The 21222-nt window shown below is 61.6% G+C and overlaps 6 protein-coding genes across 14 annotated transcripts; 5 read left to right on the top strand and 1 right to left on the bottom strand.

The window, feature by feature from the left end:
* Positions 1-177: 177 nt before the first annotated feature.
* Positions 178-2106, bottom strand: LOC146758397 (E3 ubiquitin-protein ligase PHF7-like; the record flags this gene model as incomplete). Its single annotated transcript, XM_085516094.1, has 4 exons — positions 178-1248; positions 1382-1495; positions 1714-1820; positions 1912-2106. Coding segments are annotated over 4 exons (693 nt in total), but the record flags the coding sequence as incomplete, so codon positions are not given.
* An 8045-nt stretch (positions 2107-10151) lies between these two features.
* On the top strand, positions 10152-11799 carry LOC146758396 (uncharacterized). Its single transcript, XM_085516093.1, has 3 exons — positions 10152-10192; positions 10273-10383; positions 10535-11799. The coding sequence occupies exons 1-3, from the start codon at positions 10152-10154 to the stop codon at positions 11598-11600; spliced, it is 1218 nt and encodes a 405-aa protein (XP_085372219.1). The 3' UTR covers positions 11601-11799.
* A 405-nt stretch (positions 11800-12204) lies between these two features.
* NAA80 (N-alpha-acetyltransferase 80, NatH catalytic subunit) lies at positions 12205-13399 on the top strand. Its single transcript, XM_032447271.2, has 2 exons — positions 12205-12244; positions 12650-13399. The coding sequence occupies exon 2, from the start codon at positions 12658-12660 to the stop codon at positions 13354-13356; it is 699 nt and encodes a 232-aa protein (XP_032303162.2). The 5' UTR covers positions 12205-12244; positions 12650-12657; the 3' UTR covers positions 13357-13399.
* Positions 12205-15395, top strand: HYAL3 (hyaluronidase 3). The gene is made up of 3 exons (XM_015874645.2): positions 12205-14722; positions 14793-14882; positions 14984-15395. The coding sequence occupies exons 1-3, from the start codon at positions 13535-13537 to the stop codon at positions 15320-15322; spliced, it is 1617 nt and encodes a 538-aa protein (XP_015730131.2). The 5' UTR covers positions 12205-13534; the 3' UTR covers positions 15323-15395.
* Positions 15396-15534: 139 nt separating this feature from the next.
* Positions 15535-17775, top strand: LSMEM2 (leucine rich single-pass membrane protein 2). Of its 9 annotated transcripts, XM_085516579.1 has the most exons (5): positions 15535-15767; positions 16407-16605; positions 16712-16855; positions 16933-17121; positions 17210-17775. In XM_085516579.1, exons 1-5 carry the CDS (start codon positions 15579-15581, stop codon positions 17335-17337), a joined length of 849 nt encoding a protein of 282 aa, XP_085372705.1. In that variant the 5' UTR covers positions 15535-15578; the 3' UTR covers positions 17338-17775. The 9 variants fall into 9 exon arrangements, with proteins under 9 accessions (XP_085372705.1, XP_085372704.1, XP_085372703.1 ...); XM_085516578.1 differs by having other exon boundaries at positions 16715-16855; positions 16933-17775; XM_085516577.1 differs by having other exon boundaries at positions 16933-17775.
* Positions 17776-18904: 1129 nt separating this feature from the next.
* Positions 18905-20941, top strand: LOC107319648 (2'-5'-oligoadenylate synthase 1-like). The gene is made up of 6 exons (XM_015874647.3): positions 18905-19105; positions 19178-19469; positions 19562-19737; positions 19823-20064; positions 20142-20277; positions 20352-20941. Exons 1-6 carry the CDS (start codon positions 18941-18943, stop codon positions 20871-20873), a joined length of 1533 nt encoding a protein of 510 aa, XP_015730133.2. The 5' UTR covers positions 18905-18940; the 3' UTR covers positions 20874-20941.
* The last annotated feature ends 281 nt before the right edge of the window (positions 20942-21222 follow it).

Here is a 21222-nt window from a genome sequence, read left to right as displayed (position 1 = left end):
GGGGCATTAGTAGAACACTGTGGATCCAGAAAGAGACCAGCAGGCTATTTCTCTAGAGAACTGGAACAAGTGAACATAAGTTGGACATCACGTTGATGAGCACTGGCAGCAGACCTGAGGCACTGCCGGAATGCAGGAGGAAATCCCAGGTCCTGGCTCAACCCACAGCCGGCAGCAGCCCCAGGGCTGCCTGTGTGTCCCAAACACAGCGTCAGCCCTGAGATGTCAGAAACACCCCCAGAACAGGGCTGTAGCTGCCAGCCTGGCCTCCTCCATGTTGAGTGTTGGAAACGTTGCACCCTGCTGGAGTCGGGGCCAGAACCCAGCTCAGCATGAACCGGGCTGCGGGGAGGAAGGAATGGGTTGGGTGCTGGGGAAGGGAAGCCCGTGGATCCAGGCCCTAAAGCTGCCCACCTCGGGAAAGGCAGAGAAGAACAAAACTGACAGTGGCATGAAGGAATTAAGATTAATTGGGATGGATTCAGATGACATTGGATAGGAAGTGGAGCTTGTACACGGCTGCTCCTACGGCATCAGTATTCTCATCCCACTGTAAACGCGGTGTCACGGTTTTGTAATGTTGCTGTCAATATTCCACATATAACATATGATGTGGTATCACATCCATATGTGATTCATATGGATCATTAAAAAGTCCAGTTCCATGGAATAACAACATCTCAAATATCAGCTCTCAGAAGAAAACTATATTGCAGAGGATGGTTCCAGAATCAAACCCCGGTCCCAGCAGTGAGAGCGCAGGATCCAAACCACTAGACCATCCGGGATATGACATGTGGGTATATTCTCCTTCTGTCCTCCCTGCGCTGTCTGGAGAGGATGCTGTTCTCAGGAACACGGGAACTACTCGGTGGTACAGAGTAGAAGCTGGACCTGCTTCTCTCCAGTGCTATGGAGCCTCAGAATGGCCCCAGTTCCTGCCGGCTGGTGGTGCTATGGCTGGCAAGATCCTAGTTGGTGCTGGGGCCTGAAAGGAGAAGCAAAGAGCTGAGAGGGGTGAAACTCCAGCCCCGAGATGGGACAGGCTCCCATCCATCCTGGGCCAAAGAGACTTGAGCAATGCCTCTCCTGGCCCCAGCCCAGCAGCACGCGGCTGTTTGCCTCTTACCGGTGCCCTCTCCAGCACAGCTGTCGCACTCCCAGCTGGTTGTGCTGAGACTCACGTTGGAGCAGCGGCGGTGTGTTCCTCGTGCAGCACAGGAGCTGCAGAGGAGCAGCTGCCAGGGCCTGTGGAAAGCAACGGGTTGTGGCCGTGAGGACAAAGTGCCTTGAGCCAGGGAGTGCCCGGCACAGCTCTGGTGCTCAGTCTGTGCTCCCCCAGCCCGTGGTGAGGCTGCGATGCCACACAGAGGTAACTCACCCCACTTCCTCTGCCTGTTCCCGGCCCTGTGAGTAACGGCATTCGTTGGCATCACAGCACCTATGTCTTCCTCCCAGAGATGCATAGGCATCGTTTTCCTCCCACATTGGACTTCTGATGCAAAGAGAGAGAATGTGGTTAAAACTTGGCGACACCTAAGTAAGACTGACCCAGACTATCCCTGCTAATCCAGCCCAACCCCATTTCCACCTTCTCCATGAAGCTGACTCCTACAATCATGGGAAGCAAAGGGCCAGGCCTGCCGGGGCAGTCCTTGGGCAGGCACAGCTCTTGTGCCCTCACATCTCAAGAGCTGGATGAAAGACACCAACCTGTCTGGGATTCGGATCCCCACAGTCAGCAAGTTGTGAACAAATGCGTGTCTGTCTCTGCAGTTGGGGCACTGGAAGCAGCGAAGCCCAGAGCACAGGGCCATTCTCTGCAGCAGAAACACAAGCAGTGTGGGTGTGAGCCGGGCCTGGTGCTGCTGAGCGCCTGCGGTGCCCGCGGGGCCAGGGGAGGGCTCCTACCTGGATGCAGGCCCGGTGGAACCAGGCGTGTTGGCAGGCTGGACAGGACATGGTGGTGTACGACCCGCTGTCATCCATGGGCTCCATGCAAATTATGCAGGTCGTGTCCTGCGCTGATGCTGGTTCCAATGCTTGATGTGGACGATGGACCCAGCAGAAGGACCTGGGGGAAGATGGAAGGGATGGGCGAGGTGAGAAGGGCTGCGAGGAGGGCAGAGGAACGGGAAGGAGCCCCAGGCCTTGGCTCTGGCTCTGTCAGGCTGCTGGGAGGTGTCACAGCGCGTTCCTCGCTGCTTTGGCTGGTGCTGACAGCAGGGTTGGAGGCCCACAGGACACACCTGGCAGCCCTTACCTGAACTCCCCAAAGTACTGGGTGACACACTGGCCCTCGTAGGCGCAGGGGAGATGGAAGCTCCTCTCGCATCCCGGCTCTGCGCAGGTGATGCTGGCCCCTGAACTGCCACAGACGAAGCAGAGCTGGAAAGAGCAGAGCAGCCCCATCAGCTGCAGGCTCAGGGCCTACGCAGCGGGCCCCGCACCTCTGGGCAGGGCGCAGGATGCGGGCAGGGCTGGGTGGCACTCTGCAGAGCTGCCTGGTGAACAGGGCTGGTCTGCAAGAGCAGGGATTTCTCCTGGAGCTGGGAGGAGGGGCTGGGATTGCTTTGTGGGGACCAGGCTGAGCTCTCCTGGCACCAAGCTCCCTGTTCCGGTCCAGTGCTCACCCTCTGCTTTGCCTGCTTCATCGTGCGAATGAGGTCTTGACTACAGAAATGTGCATTTCCATCTCTTCCTCGTTGTAAAAGGCCAGAGGAAAATGTCTGCAGAAGAGCAAAGTGCATGATCTCGTTAGGACAAAATGGTATAAACTATTGCTTGGAGGAAAGAAGCTGGCACTGTGAGTGAACTCACCACACAGAAAGTATGGAAATAGATCCCCTTCATCACGTATTTGTTCCCAGTGATGCTGAGGTCCACGTCCACCCGGCCACAGAACACACATGCTGGAGAGAGTAACAGCAGTGAGCAACTTGCAGGGATGGGGCACAGCAGGCCCAGCAGTGCCAGCAGGCAGCCAAAGCCCAACTGTGGCTCCCCTGGCCAAGTCCTGCCCGCAGCAGATGGGGAGCCCTTGTGTGCCCCCAACTCCCCTCTCCACTGCTGGCAGACCCCCAACACCCCTCTGCCCTGCAGTGGGGGGCTGCATGCAGGGATTCTTTGCTCTCACCTGGCTCTCCTGAGCTGGCAGCCTTCTGTGTCCCATTGGCCATCGTGTGCTTCAACAGTGAGCTCTCGCAGAGTGTCTATCCCAGCAATACCAGGCTTCGTCCTCTGCGTGCCAACCTATGGAGAAGCGGGACAAGGCTGAGTTGGCAGCTCAGGCCCCCGAGTGCTGGGGAACCGGCCTCCGTCAGCAGCCTCAGGCAGCCCCTTCCTCCCTGCTCACCTCACAAGTCACACTGAGCTCAGACTGAGCCCCGCAGCCTCTTGTCTATTTCTCAGCCCATGTGTCACAATGGGGGTTCCACCCCCTGTGGAACCAACATACCTCACAGGGCTGAGGGCACCCAAGCAGCGGGAAGGCAGCCTTTGCAGCAGCGCACAGTGAGGGGCCCGGTGCCGGACACAGCCCTGCTGGAACCTGGCGTGTTGGTGCTGCCGAAGGCACTGGGCGGCACATCCACCATCCTGGCCCCACCTGAACGCTACGGGGCCTGTGGCTCCAGCAGTTTCCCAGTTGAGCATTTACATGTTGCCGTGATGTTCTCCAGGCTCTGCTTGTGGGCTGTTGGCCTCTGATAGTTTACCTTCTCTTTCCAATAAACGACTCACAGAATCACAAAATCTCTCTGGTTGGCAAAGACCTCTACGATCACTGAGTCCCACCGACCACCCCCCAGCTGCCCACTGCCCACGTCCCTCAGGGCCACATCCCCACGCTTCTGGAGCACCTCCATGGACGCTGACTCCCCCAGCTCCCCGGGCAGCTGTGCCTGTGCCCGACCGCTCTTTCAGCACCGATGTTCTTCCTAACATCCAACGGGGACCTCCCCTGCTGCAACGTGAGGCCGTTCCTTCTCATCCCATCTCTGTTAGCTGGGAGAAAAGGCCAATCTCCACTTCACTGCAGCCTCCTTTCAGGGAGTTACGTGCTGTGTGTGATGGTTTTGTACATCACGTGCAGTACGGATCATTAAAAGGTTCATACTCCAGTTTGCAGAGGATGGTTCCCTCAGCAGGAATCGAATACGGGTCGCTGCGGTGAGAGTGCTGAATCCTAACCAATAGACCATGAGTATGAACCTTCTTAATGATCCATACTGTGTGATGTTACAATGCGGAATATTGGCAGCAACGTTACAGAACAATCACAAGTGATGGGTTCATGAAAGGCAGATCCTGCTGGATCAACCACATCACTATGACCAAGTGATCCGTCTGGTGGATGAGGCAAAGGCTGTTGACGTGGTTTACCTACACTTCAGCAGAGCTGCTGTTGCTGTCTCCCACTGTTTTCTCCTGGAAATCTGGCATCTCGTGGCTTGGATGGGTAAAGGACTGGCTGAAGGGCTGGGTGCACAGTGGTGGAGAGTGGAGTTATATCCATCTGGTGACACATCACGAGTGGTGTCCCTGTGAGTGTCAGACTGTGCTTTGCCGTTGTCATGGTTTTAGGATTTTTCTTATCCCCCCAGCAGAAGCCCTGGGGCTGTCTGTGTGTCCCAAAGACAGCGATGGCCCCAAGACATCAGAAACACCCCCAGAACAGGGCTGCAGCTGCCAGCCTGGCCTCCTCCATGTTGTGCATTGGAAACATTGCGCACCACTGGAGTCGGGGCCAGAACCCAGCTCAGCATGAACCGGGCTGCGGGGAGGAAGGAATGGGTTGGGTGCTGGGGAAGGGAAGCCCGTGGATCCAGGCCCTAAAGCTGCCCACCTCGGGAAAGGCAGAGAAGAACAAAAGTGACAGTGGCATGAAGGAATTAAGTTTTATTGGGATGGATTCAGATGACATTGGATAGGAAGGGGAGATTGTACATGGCTGCTCCTACAGCATCAGTAGGGCTGGCTGGTGATGTTAACTGATATACAGGAACAGATAAAACATTCCCGTCTATCGCAGAGTGCATTTTGCCATGGGTTTTCCTTATCGCACTCGGTGTGCGGCAGCGCCTGGAGCAGCCCCGGCCTTTACACTGCACGGTACTATTGACACTGCGAGTGATTTATAACAAAGCCAAACGTGACACAGAAATAGGGTGGGGAAGTTTATTAGGAGAGATAATAAATATATATATATAAATAATATATAAATAACTAGTATTATATAATATCATAAAATAAACTATATAAATAATGCTCCTGCAGCATCAGCAGGGCCGGCTGGTGATGTGCCGGGCCCGACGTGGTACCCGGGAGCAGCTCTGGCCCTGGTCTGGCCCTCGCCGCCTGGACCGTCTCGTGCGGCGTCTTCGGGGCCGGCTGTCGGTCTCCGCAGCCCGACGATGGAGAGGCGAGCGGCTCCTTGTCCGGGCCCGCGCTGGATGTCTGGATGGGCTTCTGTGGGCTGTTCTGGAAGCCCTGGAGGACCCCGGTGCTGCCGCTGTGGTGTAGCTGCAGCTCTGAGCACCTGGGCTTGGTCTCTGCCTGCTCGCACGGTGTCTCTGGGGCCGGCTCAGAGATTCTGGGGCCCGGCGCCGCAATGGAGAGCGGCTTCTTGTCTGGGCCCGCTGTCCCTGCCTGCACCTGAGGTTGTATCGCAGTGCAGGGCAGCGCCTCGAGGACTGAGATGTCCCCTGGCTGGCTATCAGGGCAGCATTATGGGTGCTCCCACAGCAACCTAGCGACTCATGCCATGAGTCGTCAATGCGATGTAAACGCAAGCAGAGCCTCCTCCTCCATTCTGGCCTGTGCTGGCTGGACAGGCCGCTGCTCTCAGGCACATGAGAAAGGTTAGCTCGTCCTGATTGTTCCTGGCTGGAGGTTGTAGAGCTGCTGCTCCCTGGTGCTGTGGAGCCTTGGGGTGGCGGCAGTCCGTGCTCACTGGTGGTGCCGGAGTTGCTGCTCTCTTGTGTCACAGAGGTTTGAGGTGGCTGCAGTCCCTGCTGGCTGGTGGTGCTGACGCCAGCAAGAGCTGAGCTGGTGCTGGAGGCTGTAAGGGGAGGCAGGAAGGTGAGCAGGATGGAATTCCAGCCATGGGGTGGAACTGGCTCCCGTTTGTCCTGGGCTGGAGGGATTTGAGCAGGGCCGCTCTGAGCAGCCGCTGCCAGGCCTGGCCTGGCCCCAGCCCAGCAGCACGCGGCTGTTTGCCTCTTACCGGTGCCCTCTCCAGCACAGGCGTTGCACTCCCATTCAGTTCTGCTATCACTCAGGTCGGAGCAGCGGCGGTGTGTTCCTCGTGCAGCACAGGAGCTGCAGAGGAGCAGCTGCCAGGGCCTGTGGAAAGCAACGGGTTGTGGCCGTGAGGACAAAGTGCCCTGAGCCAGGGAGTGCCCGGCACAGCTCTGGTGCTCAGTCTGTGCTCCCCCAGCCCGTGGTGAGGCTGCGATGCCACGCAGAGCCCCAGAGGGCAGCTGAGGTCACTCACCCCTCTCCTGACCGTAATCTGCCTTGGAGGTAAAGGCAGTTGCTGGCATGGCACCGTCGATACCAAACTGCCAGCGATTCATAGACGTTGCTGTCCTCCAATTCTGCAATACTGCCAGAGAAGGGAGGGAATGTGATGAGTGCTCACTGACCCAGGACTAAAACTAACCCATGAAATCCATCCCCATCCACCTTATCCCTGCTTCCAGCTTCCCAATGACACTGAGGCCCATGTTAATGGCTGCCAAGGGCCAGGCCTTGCGGAGCAGTCCTTGTGCGGGCACAGCTCTTGTGCTCTCACATCTCAAGAGCTGGATGAAAGACACCAACCTGTCTGGGATATGGATCCCCACAGCCAGCAAGTTGTGAAGAAACGTCTCTGTGTCTCTGCAGAGGGGGCACTGGAGGCTGATATACCCAGAGCTGAGGGCCATTCTCTGCAGCAGAAACACAAGCAGTGTGGGTGTGAGCCGGGCCTGGTGCTGCTGAGCGCCTGCGGTGCCCGCGGGGCCAGGGGAGGGCTCCTACCTGGATGCAGGCCCGGTGGAACCAGGCGTGTTGGCAGGCTGGACAGGACATGGTGGTGTACGACCCGCTGTCACCTACAGGCTCCATGCAGATGACGCAGGTCGTGTCCGGCTCCGGTGCTGCCTGCACTGCCTGCTGTGGGCTGTGCTCCCTGCAGAAGGACCTGGGGGAAGATGGAAGGGATGGGCGAGGTGAGAAGGGCTGCGAGGAGGGCAGAGGAACGGGAAGGAGCCCCAGGCCTTGGCTCTGGCTCTGTCAGGCTGCTGGGAGGTGTCACAGCGCGTTCCTCGCTGCTTTGGCTGGTGCTGACAGCAGGGTTGGAGGCCCACAGGACACACCTGGAAGCCCTTACCTGAACAATCCAAAGTACTGGGTGACACACTGTCCCTCGTAGGCGCAGGGGAGATGGAAGCTCCTCTCACATCCCGGCTCTGTGCAGGTGATGGTGGCCCCTGAACTGCCACAGACGAAGCAGAGCTGGAAAGAGCAGAGCAGCCCCATCAGCTGCAGGCTCAGGGCCTACGCAGCGGGCCCCGCACCTCTGGGCAGGGCGCAGGATGCGGGCAGGGCTGGGTGGCACTCTGCAGAGCTGCCTGGTGAACAGGGCTGGTCTGCAAGAGCAGGGATTTCTCCTGGAGCTGGGAGGAGGGGCTGGGATTGCTTTGTGGGGACCAGGCTGAGCTCTCCTGGCACCAAGCTCCCTGTTCCGGTCCGGTGCTTACCCTCTGCTCTGCCTCCTCCACTGCATGTATCAGGTCTTCAAAGGAAAAACATGCTTCGTGATTATCTTGCGCGTTTTCACAAAGACCTTTGGCAAATCTCTGTACAGGAGGAAAGAGCACGGTTGAGTTAAGGCAGAAAGGAGGGAATCACTGATTGAAGGAAGGTGACAGGAGACACGAGGGAACTCACCGCACAATATTCATGATAATACAATCCAAAAATTCTGTCTTTGTAGCCAAGGATGTCGGAGTCCTCATCCTGTAGGCCACAGAGCACGCATGCTGGAGAGGAGAGAGTAACAGCAGTGAGTGCCTTGCGGGGCCAGGTGCCCCCGGGGGCTGTCCCAGGGGCTGCTCTGTGCCGGCTGTGCCAGCTGAGGGGCAGGGCCGCAGGCCGTGGATGCAGGGATACTTGGCTCTCACCTGGCTCTACCGAGCCGGCAGCCTCCTGTGTACGCATCGACCGCAACCAAGTGCAGAGTCTCTGTCCCATCACTGCTGGGCTTTGTCCTCTGCGTGCCAACCTATGGATAAGCGGGACAAGGCTAAGCCTCTTCCTGCCTGCTCACCTCACCGGTTCGCACTGAGCTCGGCCTGAGCCCTGCAGCCTCAAGTCTACACCACAGCCCATACGTCACAATGGCCGTTCCGTGCCACCCTCTGTGACGCCATTACACCTCACGGGGCTGAGGTCACCCAAGAATGGCATCAGAATGGAACGGCCATTGTGACGTATGGGCTGTGGAGCAGAGCTGAGGCTGCAGGGCTCAGGCCGAGCTCAGTGCGAACCGGTGAGGTGAGCAGGGAGGAAGGGGCTCAGCCTTGTCCCGCTTTTCCATAGGTTGGCACGCAGAGGACGAAGCCCAGCAGTGATGGGACAGAGACTCTGCACTTGGTTGCGGTCGACGCACACTGAGCGTGCGGAGACAGAGGAGGCTACACAGGAGGCTGCCGGCTCGGTAGAGCCAGGTGAGAGCCAAGTATCCCTGCATCCACGGCCTGCGGCCCTGCCCCTCAGCTGGCACAGCCGGCACAGAGCAGCCCCTGGGACAGCCCCCGGGGGCACCTGGCCCCGCAAGGCGCTCACTGCTGTTACTCTCTCCTCTCCAGCATGCGTGCTCTGTGGCCTACAGGATGAGGACTCCGACATCCTTGGCCACAAAGAGAGTATTTGTGGAGTGTATTACCATGAATTTTGTGCGGTGAGTTCCCTTGTGTCTCCTGCCACCTTCCCCCAATCAGTGATTCCCTCCTTTCTGCCCTAACTAGACCGTGCTCTTTCCTCCTGTACAGAGACTTACCAACGGTCTTCGTGAAAACGAGCAAGATGACGAGGGACGTTATTGTCTTGAAGACCTGATACGTGCAGTGGAGGAGGCAGAGCAGAGGGTGAGCACTGGACCGGAACAGGGAGCTTGGTGCCAGGAGAGCTCAGCCTGGTCCCCACAAAGCAATCCCAGCCCCTCCTCCCAGCTCCAGGAGAAATCCCTGCTCTTGCAGACCAGCCCTGTTCACCAGGCAGCTCTGCAGAGTGCCACCCAGCCCTGCCCGCATCCTGCGCCCTGCCCAGAGGTGCGGGGCCCGCTGCGTAGGCCCTGAGCCTGCAGCTGATGGGGCTGCTCTGCTCTTTCCAGCTCTGCTTCGTCTGTGGCAGTTCAGGGGCCAGCATCACCTGCGCAGAGCCGGGATGCGAGAGGAGCTTCCATCTCCCCTGCGCCTACGAGGGCCAGTGTGTCACCCAGTACTTTGGAGCTCTCAGGTAAGGGCTGCCAGGTGTGTCCTGTGGGCCTCCAACCCTGCTGTCAGCACCAGCCAAAGCAGCGAGGAACGCGCTGTGACACCTCCCAGCAGCCTGACAGAGCCAGAGCCAAGGCCTGGGGCTCCTTCCCGTTCCTCTGCCCTCCTCGCAGCCCTTCTCACCTCGCCCATCCCTTCCATCTTCCCCCAGGTCCTTCTGCAGGGAGCACAGCCCACAGCAGGCAGTGCAGGCAGCACCGGAGCCGGACACGACCTGCGTCATCTGCATGGAGCCTGTAGGTGACAGCAGGTCGTACACCACCATGGTGTGCGCAGCCTGCCAACACGCCTGGTTCCACCGGGCCTGCATCCAGGTAGGAGCCCTCCCCTGGCCCCACGGGCACCGCAGGCGCTCAGCAGCACCAGGCCCGGCTCACACCCACACTGCTTGTGTTTCTGCTGCAGAGAATGGCCCTGAGCTTTGGGTATATCAGCCTCCAGTGCCCCCACTGCAGAGAGAGACGGAAGTTTCTTCGAGACTTGCTGGCTGTGGGGATCTATATCCCAGACAGGTTGGTGTCTTTCATCCAGCTCTTGAGATGTGAGGGCACAAGAGCTGTGCCCACCCAAGGACTGCCCTGCAAGGCCTGGCCCCTGGCAGCCATTAACATGGGCCTCAGTGTCATTGGGAAGCTGGAAGCAGGGATAAGGTGGATGGGGATGGATTTCATGGGTTAGTTTTAGTCCTGGGCCAGTGAGCACTCATCACATTCCCTCCCTTCTCTGGCAGATTTCCAGAATGGTACGACAACAATGCCTATGAAGCGCTGGCAGTTTGGTATCGACGGTGCCATGCCAGCAACTGCCTTTACCCCCAAGGGAGATTGCGATCAGGAGAGGGGTGAGTGACCTCAGCTGCCCTCTGGGGCTCTGCGTGGCATCGCAGCCTCACCACGGGCTGGGGGAGCACAGACTGAGCACCAGAGCTGTGCCGGGCACTCCCTGGCTCAGGGCACTTTGTCCTCACGGCCACAACCCGTTGCTTTCCACAGGCCCTGGCAGCTGCTCCTCTGCAGCTCCTGTGCTGCACGAGGAACACACCGCCGCTGCTCCGACCTGAGAGATAGCAGAACTGAATGGGAGTGCAACGCCTGTGCTGGAGAGGGCACCGGTAAGAGGCAAACAGCCGCGTGCTGCTGGGCTGGGGCCAGGCCAGGCCTGGCAGCGGCTGCTCAGAGCGGCCCTGCTCAAATCCCTCCAGCCCAGGACAAACGGGAGCCAGTTCCACCCCAAGGCTGGAATTCCATCCTGCTCACCTTCCTGCCTCCCCTTACAGCCTCCAGCACCAGCTCAGCTCTTGCTGGCGTCAGCACCACCGGCCAGCAGGGACTGCAGCCATCTCAAACCTCTGTGACACAAGAGAGCAGCAGCTCCGGTACCACCAGTGAGCACGGACTGCCGCCACCCCAAGGCTCCACAGCACCAGAGAGCAGCAGCTCTACAACCTCCAGCCAGGAACAATCGGGACCAGCTAACCTTTCTCATGTGCCTGAGAGCAGCGGCCTGTCCAGCCAGCACAGGCCAGAATGGAGGAGGAGGCTCTGTTTGCGTTTACATCGCATTGACGACTCACGGCATGAGTCACTAGGTTGCTGTGGGAGCACCCATAATGCTGCCCTGATAGCCAGCCAGGGGACAGCTCGGTCCTCGAGGCGCTGCCCTGCACTGCGATACAACCTCAGGTGCAGGCAGGGACAGCGGGCCCGGACAAGAAGCCGCTCTCCATTGCGGCGCCGGGCCCCAGAATCTCCGAGCCGGCCCCAGAGACACCGTGCGAGCAGGCAGAGACCAAGCCCAGGTGCTCAGAGCTGCAGCTACACCACAGCGGCAGCACCGGGGTCCTCCAGGGCTTCCAGAACAGCCCACAGAAGCCCATCCAGACATCCAGCGCGGGCCCGGACAAGGAGCCGCTCGCCTCTCCATCGTCGGGCTGCGGAGACCGACAGCCAGCCCCGAAGACGCCGCACGAGACGGTCCAGGCGGCGAGGGCCAGACCAGGGCCAGAGCCGCTCCCGGGTACCACGTCGGGCCTGGCACATCACCAGCCGGCCCTGCTGATGCCGCGGGAGTATCATTTATATAGTTTATTTTATAATCTTATATAATATTATTTATTTATATATTATTTATATATATATATTTATTATATCCCCTAATAAACTTCCCCACCCTATTTCTGTGTCACGTTTGGCTTTGTTATAAATCAGTCGCAGTGTCAATAGTACCGTGCAGTGTAAAGGCCGGGGCTGCTCCAGGCGCTGCCGCACACTGAGTGCGATAAGCAGGGTATGTTGACTTGGAAATTAACCAGCGTATATTCTAGTCTGCAACATGTGTCAGCTTTAGCAGACAATGTGCTGCCCGGGGAGCTGGGGGAGTCAGCGTCCATGGAGGTGCTCCAGAAGCGTGGGGATGTGGCCCTGAGGGACGTGGGCAGTGGGCAGCTTGGGGGTGGTTGGTGGGGCTCGGTGATCGTAGAAGTCTTTGCCAACCAGAGAGATTTTGTGATTCTGTGATTCTGTGATTCTGTGATTCTGTGATTCTTTGAGTCGAGTCGTTTATTCCCAGCCCGTTGGGAACTTTTGATGCGCGCCCTCCGCCCACCAGGGGGCGCTGTGTGTGTGTGTGTGTATGTGTGTGTGTCTGGCTGGGAGCGCTGGGCGGGGCTCGGCCCGGATCCCAGCGGGACGGAGCGGAGCAGGGTGAGCGGGGGGACGGGACGGGACGGGACGGGTGGGCGGCGGGCGGTGCATTGCGGAGCCGTGCGGTGCGGTGCGGGCTGGGCCGGCTGCAGGACGCGTGGAGGAGAGCGGGGGGTGCGGGGCGGGTTGCTCAACACGCGGGCCGTTAGCAGCGGGGTTCCTCTTTGAGTGCGGTTTCGCCTTCGCACGGCGACGGTGGGAGGTGGGGCTCTACCGAGTGCTCACAGGAGCTCGGCATGGCACGGCATAGCATGGCATGGCACTGCATGGCACTGCTCAACATGGCACGGCACGGCATGGCTGTCACTTTGCTGTCCAGGAAGCTGCTGCCGTGCTGCGCCCATTGGAGTGTTGGTAGTGACCTCAGCACAGATGCTGAGCCATCACTTCTCACTCTCCCTGCAGTGAGAAGAATGAGCCCGGTGCCGGAGGAGCTCAGCCTTGTGCCCCTGCATCAGCACCCCGAGCTGCTGGAGGCCTGTGCCGAGCTGCTGGCTGAGGAGTGGGGCAAGAGCCGTGCAGTGCGGCTGCATGCACTGCAGCGATCCTCCGACGCCTTCCCCACCTGCCTGGCACTGCTGCGGGCATCGGGCCCCGCCGAGCCCACCTGCCCCCATTGCCTGGTGGGACACGTCCGGCTGTCGCGCGTGGCTGGGCAGCCTGGTGGGCTCTTGGTGGAGAGCGTGGTGGTGGCGCGGGCACTGCGGGGCAGAGGCTACGGGCGGCAGCTGATGGAGGCCACCGAGCGTTACGCTCGGACCCGCGGCTTCCGCCGCCTGCACCTCAGCACTCACGACAAGCAGCAGTTCTACGCCCACCTGGGCTTCATCCCAGCTGAGCCGGTGCAGATCGTGCCCTTCCTCAGCCCTGCCATGCCTGCTGCAGCACTGCGGGCCTTTGCTGCGCCTCCCAGCCCCACCCCTGCTACCCCAGCGGTGCCCTCAGCCCCCCATACCCCCCTGCCGCCTCCTGCCATCCCCCCCCCGCCCCCTCTCCCACCCCCATCCCGGGCAGGGGGAGGCCCAGCTGAGGGCGGTGGGCAGAGCCCGCAGGAGAGCCCCCACTATGATACCAGGGGGCTGCCCATCTTCTGGATGAAGAAGGACATCTGAGGCTGCTGGGCACAGCTGGTGATTAAAAGCGAGCGCGGGCGGAGTGTCTGGTGCTGTTCTTCTGGGCTGGCTCCGGCCCCCAGCCCCGCTGTCTGCCAGGGGTTGAGGAGAATGGGGACGAGGGGGGGGTGGCCATGCCTCAGGAGTGAGCGTGGCTGCTGCTGTGAGAGGCCCCAGAATGGCAGCGGGAAGGTCAGGGGAGCGTCCAGCCCTGAACAGGGATCAGTGCTGCCTTTGCTGTGTCATGCGGCCACCTAATCCCCAGCTGGCGGCGGGCACGGGGCAGCAGCACGCAGCTCTCCTTCCCTTACCCATGTGTGATGGGCCTGGGGGCTCAACCTTGCCACCAAACAGGGATGAAGCGGCCACAGTGCCCCTGCTTGGAGGCAGGCTGAGAGCCAGGAGGGGCACGGAGACACCGGGCAGGACATGGCTCAGGGCTCTGCAGGATTTTGGGTGCCCACCCGCTGCTCTCTCCCCACAGGCGGTGCCCCTGGGCATGGGGCTGGTGCTGGCACTGTGGACCTGGCTGGTGCTGGGGACTGCCAGTGGGGAGAGCCCCGTGCCCACGGCCCTGGCAGGCGGGCAGCCCTTCGCCGTGCTCTGGAACATCCCCAGCAGCCGCTGCCAGCACCGCTTTGGTGTGGGGCTGCCCCTGGCCGACTACGGCATCGTGGAGAATGAGGGTGGCCGCTTCACAGGGCAGAACATCACCATCTTCTACAAGAACAAGTTTGGGCTGTACCCCTACATCTCCCCGCAGGGTGACCTGCACAATGGCGGCATCCCACAGCGGGCACCGCTCCGGGCCCACCTGGCACGGGTTGCGGGTGACGTGCGGCTGCACCTGCGCCCCTCCTTCAGCGGCCTGGCTGTGCTGGACTGGGAGGAATGGCGGCCACTGTGGGCCCGGAACTGGGGGCCCAAGCGCATCTACCAGCTGGCATCGCAGCAATGGGCGCAGGAGCGGGGTGGGGGGCGGCGGCAGGCCCGGCGGGCCTTCGAGCGGGCAGCGCGGGCACTGATGGAGCAGACACTGCGGCTGAGCCGCAGCCTGCGCCCAGATGGACTCTGGGGCTTCTATCGCTTCCCCGACTGCTTCAACGGTGACTGGAACAAGGGGCTCAACTACACGGGGCGCTGCCGGCCGGCTGAGGTGCGGCGCAACGACCGCCTGCGCTGGCTGTGGGCCGCCTCGGCCGCGCTCTACCCCAGCATCTACCTGCCGCCGCTGCTGCCGCCCGGCCTGCGCCGCCGCTACGTGCACCACCGGCTGCGCGAGGCCCTGCGCCTGGCCGCCGGCCGCCTGCCCGTCGTGGCCTACTCACGGCTGTCCTACCGCCGCTCGCCTCGCTTCCTGGAGCCGGTAAGGGCTGGGGATGGTGCTTGGTGTCCTGGCGCGTCCCCCGCGGCCACACGGCCCCCTGTTCTTGCAGGCTGACCTGGAGCACACCATTGGGGAGAGCGCGGCACTGGGGGTGGCCGGAGTGGTGCTGTGGGGTGACATGTCGTATTCCCACTCGGCTGTGAGTGTGGCCACCACCGTCCCATGGAGCCAGACACCCAACAGGCTCAGGAGGTGTTGGGTGCCCTGCAGGGCCACTCCTCACGGCTGCTACTCCCCCAGGAGAGCTGCAGCAGCCTTCGCCACTACCTCGTGTCCACCCTGGGGCCCTACGTGGCCAACGTGACAGCAGCCGCGCAGACGTGCAGCTTGGAGCAGTGCCACGGGCACGGGCGCTGTGTGCGGCGGCAGCCCCAGGAGCTGAGCATCCTGCTGCACCTGGGGGCAGGCTCCTGGGCACCCTTCCGCTGCCACTGCTACCGGGGTTGGGCAGGCCAGGACTGCACGCAGCCGGAGCCATGGAGCCCCACTGCCTGCCCCACACCCACCCACAGCCTCTATGGGCACCACAGCCCCCAGGCCCCTGACACCTGCCCACAGCGCAGCAGCTGGGGCTGGTGAATGGAGCTGGGGGCTGCTGTGCCAGCATGGGTTTGTCCTGTGCTCATTAATTTAAATAAACCATCCTGCTGCAGCTACATTGTCCTCATGGGCAAAGCTGGGGGGAGCCTCGAGGTCAGGTACACAAGGAACCCCCACTATGGCTTAGGACAGAACAGATCCGTGCCTCAGTTTCACTATCCCAGCTGTGCCTGGTGCCCAGGGAAGGGTGTGTGAGGGACCCTGAGCTCTGCCCTCCCTCCGCCACGCTGGCACCATGCTGCCCGCGGCTGCCGGGCCCCCCTCCCCACAGCTATTTTTATCACCCCAAACACATTTCATCCTGTCCTATTTTAAGCAGAGCAGTTGGCGCACCAGGAGCCCAGTGCCCGGTTCCTGGAGGCCCCAGATTGCCTGTCTGTCCAGGGGAGCGGGGCCGGGGACATGCCCAGGGAGGCTGCAGAAGGTAGGCAGGCAGCAGCGAGGGGTGCGAGGGGTCCCTGGCACCCGGGGCAGCTGTGTCACTGGGGCTGCACAGTGGCAATGGCCAAGTGCTGCCCACCCCACAGGGATGCCAGCCCAGGGAGGGAAGGGGTGTGGAGTGCTGGGGGACGGAGGGGACAGCGGCTGTCACAGCACCGCAGGCTGCAGAGGAGCAGGCGGTGGGGGGAGCCTGCAGCGAGGGGTTGAGTCCACAGTGCCTGCAGGGTGCTTTGGGGGGTCCAGAAGCCCCCAGCCCTGAAGGGCACTGACCTGGTGCACACCAGCCCCTTGGAGCCCTGCGGCCCCGGCACAGCACCAGCCCTGACCCTGGGTGTGGGCACAAGGCCATGGGCCCTGCCCTCTGCTCACAACCATGCAAACGCTGTGAAAACATCCCCTCACTCTGCCCCAGCTGCTTCCCAAGACAGCGCTGAGCGGGCTGGAGCCCTGCATGCTGCTCTCCCCATCCTCTGGACACACAGCACCGCAGCACAGGGCACTGGACCTCTGGGCCAGCATGGGACCCGCTGTTCCTGCTGTGCATCTCCAAGCTCTGCAGCACAGTGCCATGGGTACTGCCAGACCTAACGACAGCCTGGCACGGGGCTGCTTGCACCCGCAGGCTCAAAGTGGCCCCAGGTACCCGGAGGCAGGAGTACTTTCCCACTCCGTGCAGCTGCCAGCTGCACTAACGAGGCTCTGGGAGTGCGGCCACCAGGCTCCTGCTAACTGCTTCGATGACAGCGCGCAGCGGCTGGGGGACGGCCAGCACTGGTCTGGCCCCACCCTGGGAGCAGCAGTCCTGTGCCAAGGAGCGCTGGGTTGGTACCAGGGCTGGCACTGCTCCTGGGAGTGGTCATCACGGCTGGGGGCCTCCGGTCAGCTCCGAGGTACCTGAGATGTGCTCACCCCTTTCCTTGCTCCCAGCAGACGGTGTGGGCAGGGCAGAAGGCACCGTGCCAACAGAGCCCGCTGACCTTGATGGGACGGACCCTGGAGCCATCAGCCTGCACCCCGTGGCGTCTATCAGTGATCTGCACTGGGCCTCAGCTGGGCACAAGGGCACAGAAGGTGACAAGAACAGGGCGAGGGGCTGCGGAACAGGGGGCTGAGGGCAGGTGCTGACCCCCTTCTCCCTGCTGCTGCAGGGAATGGCCCGACTCCATCCAGTGCCCGGCTGCACCGTGCTCCCCATGGTCCCCCACACCTGCCCACTCTGCGCCCTGTGCCACCTCCCACCGTCTGCCCCTGCCCTGGGCATCCCTTCTTCCTCGCCCTGCTGGGCCTCCTGGCGCTGGCCAGCCTGGTCCTGGCCACGCTGGCCATCTACCTGAGCGGTAGGTGGCTGTGGGCAGGGTGGTGGGAGGTGGCAGGGGCTGGGGACAGCCACCATCTGGTCCCCACCATGCCCCATTCTCCCCACAGTGCTGCAGAGCCAGTCGGTGCAGACGCTGGCCCAGTGGCTGGAGAGCCAGGAGGATGCCATGCGCCAACTGCGGGCAGCCAGCGGGCAGCTCTGGGCTCGCCTCAATGCCAGCGCCCAGCGCCGCTGAGCTGCCCCACAGAGCAGCCCCATATGGATTGCCCCAAACCCGGGACACGCAGGGGCAACCCTGGCCCTGCCACGCACTGCTGGAGAAAGGGAAGGGCTGCAAGGATGGGCACCTGCCCCAGCAGGAGGCACCCTCCCATCGCCTTATCGTTACCTCCTGCCACTGAGGCTTAGGAAGTCACCAACATGACCACGTTCCCAGGTGCCTGCTGCTGCTCCTCCAGCACACGGCTGTGCCAGGATGAGCCTGGGAGGCACAGAGCTCTGGGGTTGGCCCTGTGGACTGTGCCATGTTTGGGCAGCCAGGGGATGTAGCAGACAGCTGGCATGGCACAGAGCGCGATGGCACCCTTTGCCTCTCCTGTTATCATATTTTTGGTTAAAAAATAAATAAAAAAGAGGGGACAGCCCCCGGTGGGGCAGCCCCAGGCATTAAATACTCCACTGTACATGTATGCTGTTGGTAGCCAGTGTTCTGAGCTGGGCACAAAGCAGCTCTGTCTTGATGGCATGAGTCGTCCTGCCAAGTCCTCCTTCCTGTCCCCATCCTCATTCCCATCCTCGTCCCATCTCTAACTCCGTGTCTGTCCCCTTCAATGACTCGTCCCTGCCCCATCCCTGTTGTACCCACACATAACATACTCCCAGCTCTGGCACTGTCCCTGTTCTGTCTCTGTCCCCATTCCTGTCCCAGCTCTGTGCCCAGCTCCATCCTATCCCTGCCCCATTTCTGACCCATTCCACAACGTCTCATCCCTGCCCCATCCCTGTCCTGCCCCTGTGCCCATCTCCATGTCCAGCTGTGTCCCCCAGCTCCATCCCAGCCGTCCCATCCCCAGCTCCACCCCTGTCCCATCCCTGTACCCCTACTTCTCAGCTCCGACCCCACCTGTTCCACTTCTGTCCCCATTCCTGTCCCTATCCCATTTCTGTCCCCATCTCAATTCCTATTCTGTCTCCATCTGTTTCATATTCATTCACATTCCCGTCCCATCGTTGTCTGCAGCCCTGTCCCCATTTTTGTCCTCACCCGTCTCCATCCCTGTTACACTTTTGTCCCCATCTCTGTTTCATTTCTGTCTCCATCCCTGTCCCATCCTTGTCCTATCTCTGTCCCCATCCATTTCCCCATTCCTATCCCCATCCCTATCTCTATCCCCATCCCTGTCCTCCCCCTCACCCCCCTCCCGTCGCTGTTGCTATTGCCTTTCCCCGCCCATTCCCCGTACTTTCGTTTCCAGCGGCCGCTCCTCGTATCGGAACCGAAACTGACGCGGAACCGAAACCGGCGCCAGAACCGAAACCGAAAGGGTGGCCGCCGTGTCACCGTCCCTGAGGTCGCAGCGGGGCTGCAGGGACGCCGTCAGTGCCCAGCGCCGGCTGCGGGGTGGTCGCATCCCGGGCTCCTGGGAGATGGGGACCACCGCCCCCAAAGCGGGGACAACGCGAGGAGCTCCCCGGGGGGACAACGGGGGGAGGGCGAGAAAGGGGAGGGGCCAAGGGGCGGTGCCACCCGGGGTGGGGGCGGAGGCCGCAGGATTTAAAGCGGCGGTGGGCGGCGGCGGAGCGGAGTGAGTGGTAAGGGGTTGTGTGAGCAGTTGGCGATGGGGTTGGAGACAGTGACCCAGAACCAGCTGGAGGGCTGGGTGGCCGCCAACCTGCAGCCCAGCCCGGAATTCAGCGCGGCGGTGAGACAGACGGTGAAGCACATCTGCGACTTCCTCAAGGAGCGCTGCTTCGAGGGCATCAGAGTCCTCAAGACCGTCAAGGTGCCCGCAGCCCCCCCTGCTCTACGCTTCGGCGCGGGGGCCGGGGGCTGAGCCGATGCCGTGTCTTTGCAGGGCGGCTCGGCAGGGAAGGGCACGGCGCTGCGCAACAACTCGGATGCCGACGTGGTGCTCTTCGTTAACTGCTTCTCCAGCTACCAGGAGCAGGAGCAGCAGCGGGTCCGCATCCTCGCCATCATCGAGAATCGGCTCTATGAGTGTCCCCCGACAGCGTCCACAGTCACAATCAGCACCCCGCGCTACAAGGACAGCCGGGACAGACCGCGCTCTCTCAGCCTCACCCTCTCCTCCATCGCTTCTGGCGAGTCCATCGACGTGGACATCCTGCCTGCCTACGATGCGCTGGGTAGGATGGGGTGGGATGGGGGCTCAGGGCGGGGGGGCATATGTTGGGCTGCGGGATGCAGGACGGGGCTCGATGTATCTCTCGCCCCATAGGGCAGGTGATTCAGGATGCCCCCCCGGACCCCATTGTCTACGTGAAGCTGTTGGCCACGGGCTGCGGTCCCGGTGATTTCTCCCCCAGCTTCACAGAACTGCAGAAGAACTTTGTGAAGTGGCGCCCCGCCAAGGTGAAGGACCTGCTGCGCCTGGTCAAGTTCTGGTACAAGGAGGTGAGTGGGGTTACCCTGCTGTGCTGTGCCCCCACCCGCACCCCAGGGCACCCCGCCACACCAGCTCCCACCCGTGTGCCCCCAGATGCTGAAGCCGCAGTACCCCGACGCTAAGCTGCCCCCCAAGTATGCGCTGGAGCTGCTGACCATCTACGTCTGGGAGGAGGGCACAAATAGGAGCGAGGATTTCAGCATGGCTGAGGGCTTCCGCACTGTGCTGGAGCTGCTCGGCCGGCACCAGGACATCTGTATTTACTGGGAGAAGTACTATTCCCTGCGGGATGAGCAGATTGGTGCCCACCTGAAGAATCAGCTGCGCCAGACCCGGTGAGGAGGGTGTCCCTACCCCACTGCTCTGTTCCTGAGGCTGTGTGCTGATGGCAGGGCCCCCTCTGTGCCCGCAGCCCCGTCATCCTGGATCCTGCTGACCCCACTGGCATCCTGGGCCAAGACAAGAGATGGGACTTGGTGGCTATGGAGGCTGCCCGGAGATGTATGTCACTGCCCTGCATCCGTGATGCCCGCCCCTGGAATGTGCAGGTAGGGCTGCCCACACAGCAGCACTGTGCTCCCATCCCCCAAGGCCATCACCCACATGTCTTGTGTCCCCACAGCCTGCCCGACCTGTGACAGTGCAAGTGAAGCAGCTGCAGGGCATCAGCCTGAGCAGGAGGGTCAGCCCCAGCACCACAATCTGGGAGCTGAAGGGGGAGATAGAGAAGGAGTGGGGCATCCCCCGCTACCAGCAGCGCCTGGCCCTGCAGCAGAACCCCAGCAGCTGCTCGAGCGTGCTGCAGGATGGGGACAGCCTGGCCACCCATGGCCTCTTCTATGACACCGTGCTGCTGCTGCTGCACACGGAGCCCCGGAAGATAGATGTTCTGGTGAAGGACAGTAGCAACAAGACCAATGTCTACACCGTGCAGCCCACCGACACTGTGAAGCAGCTGAAGCAGCAGATCTATGCCCGCCAGCACGTGCCCGTGGAGCAGCAGCGCCTCACCTATGAGACCAGGGAGCTGGAGAACCACCACACGCTGGAGCATTACAGCGTGCAGCCCCGCAGCACCATCTACCTGCTGCTGCGGCTGCGGGGTGGTGCAGGACCCCTGCCCCGATGCTTCGTGTCCTCCTGAGCTACCCTAACCCCCAGCCTGCAGCCCTGCCCCTGCCCTGCCCCCGGCAATAAAACCTGTGGACCATTGTCGGGCTGTTGGGGGTGTGGGGTAGGAGTGGGGAACCGGAACGCCAAGGAGCAGTGAGACGGCGTGCTCTCACCGCTCTGGGATGGTGCTGCCTGCAGGGGGGAAATGGTTCCTGCGGGATCCTTCTGGGGCTCAGACCGTGTCCCAGCCCAGTGAGAGAGATGGCAGCAATGGGACAGAGGGCAGCGCCAGGTTCCCCGGGCCAGCTGGGCACGAGGGTTGCGGTGTTACTGCGGGGAACCGGAGCTGTGCCCGCAGCGCCAGGACCCGGCCCTGGGCT

The sequence above is a fragment of the Coturnix japonica genome, chromosome 15, assembly GCF_054131305.1.
Source record: "Coturnix japonica strain WE chromosome 15, WE-NBRP24, whole genome shotgun sequence".
In the NCBI taxonomy this organism is placed as follows: Eukaryota; Metazoa; Chordata; class Aves; order Galliformes; family Phasianidae; genus Coturnix; species Coturnix japonica.
This window is presented reverse-complemented; position numbering and strand designations above follow the sequence as displayed.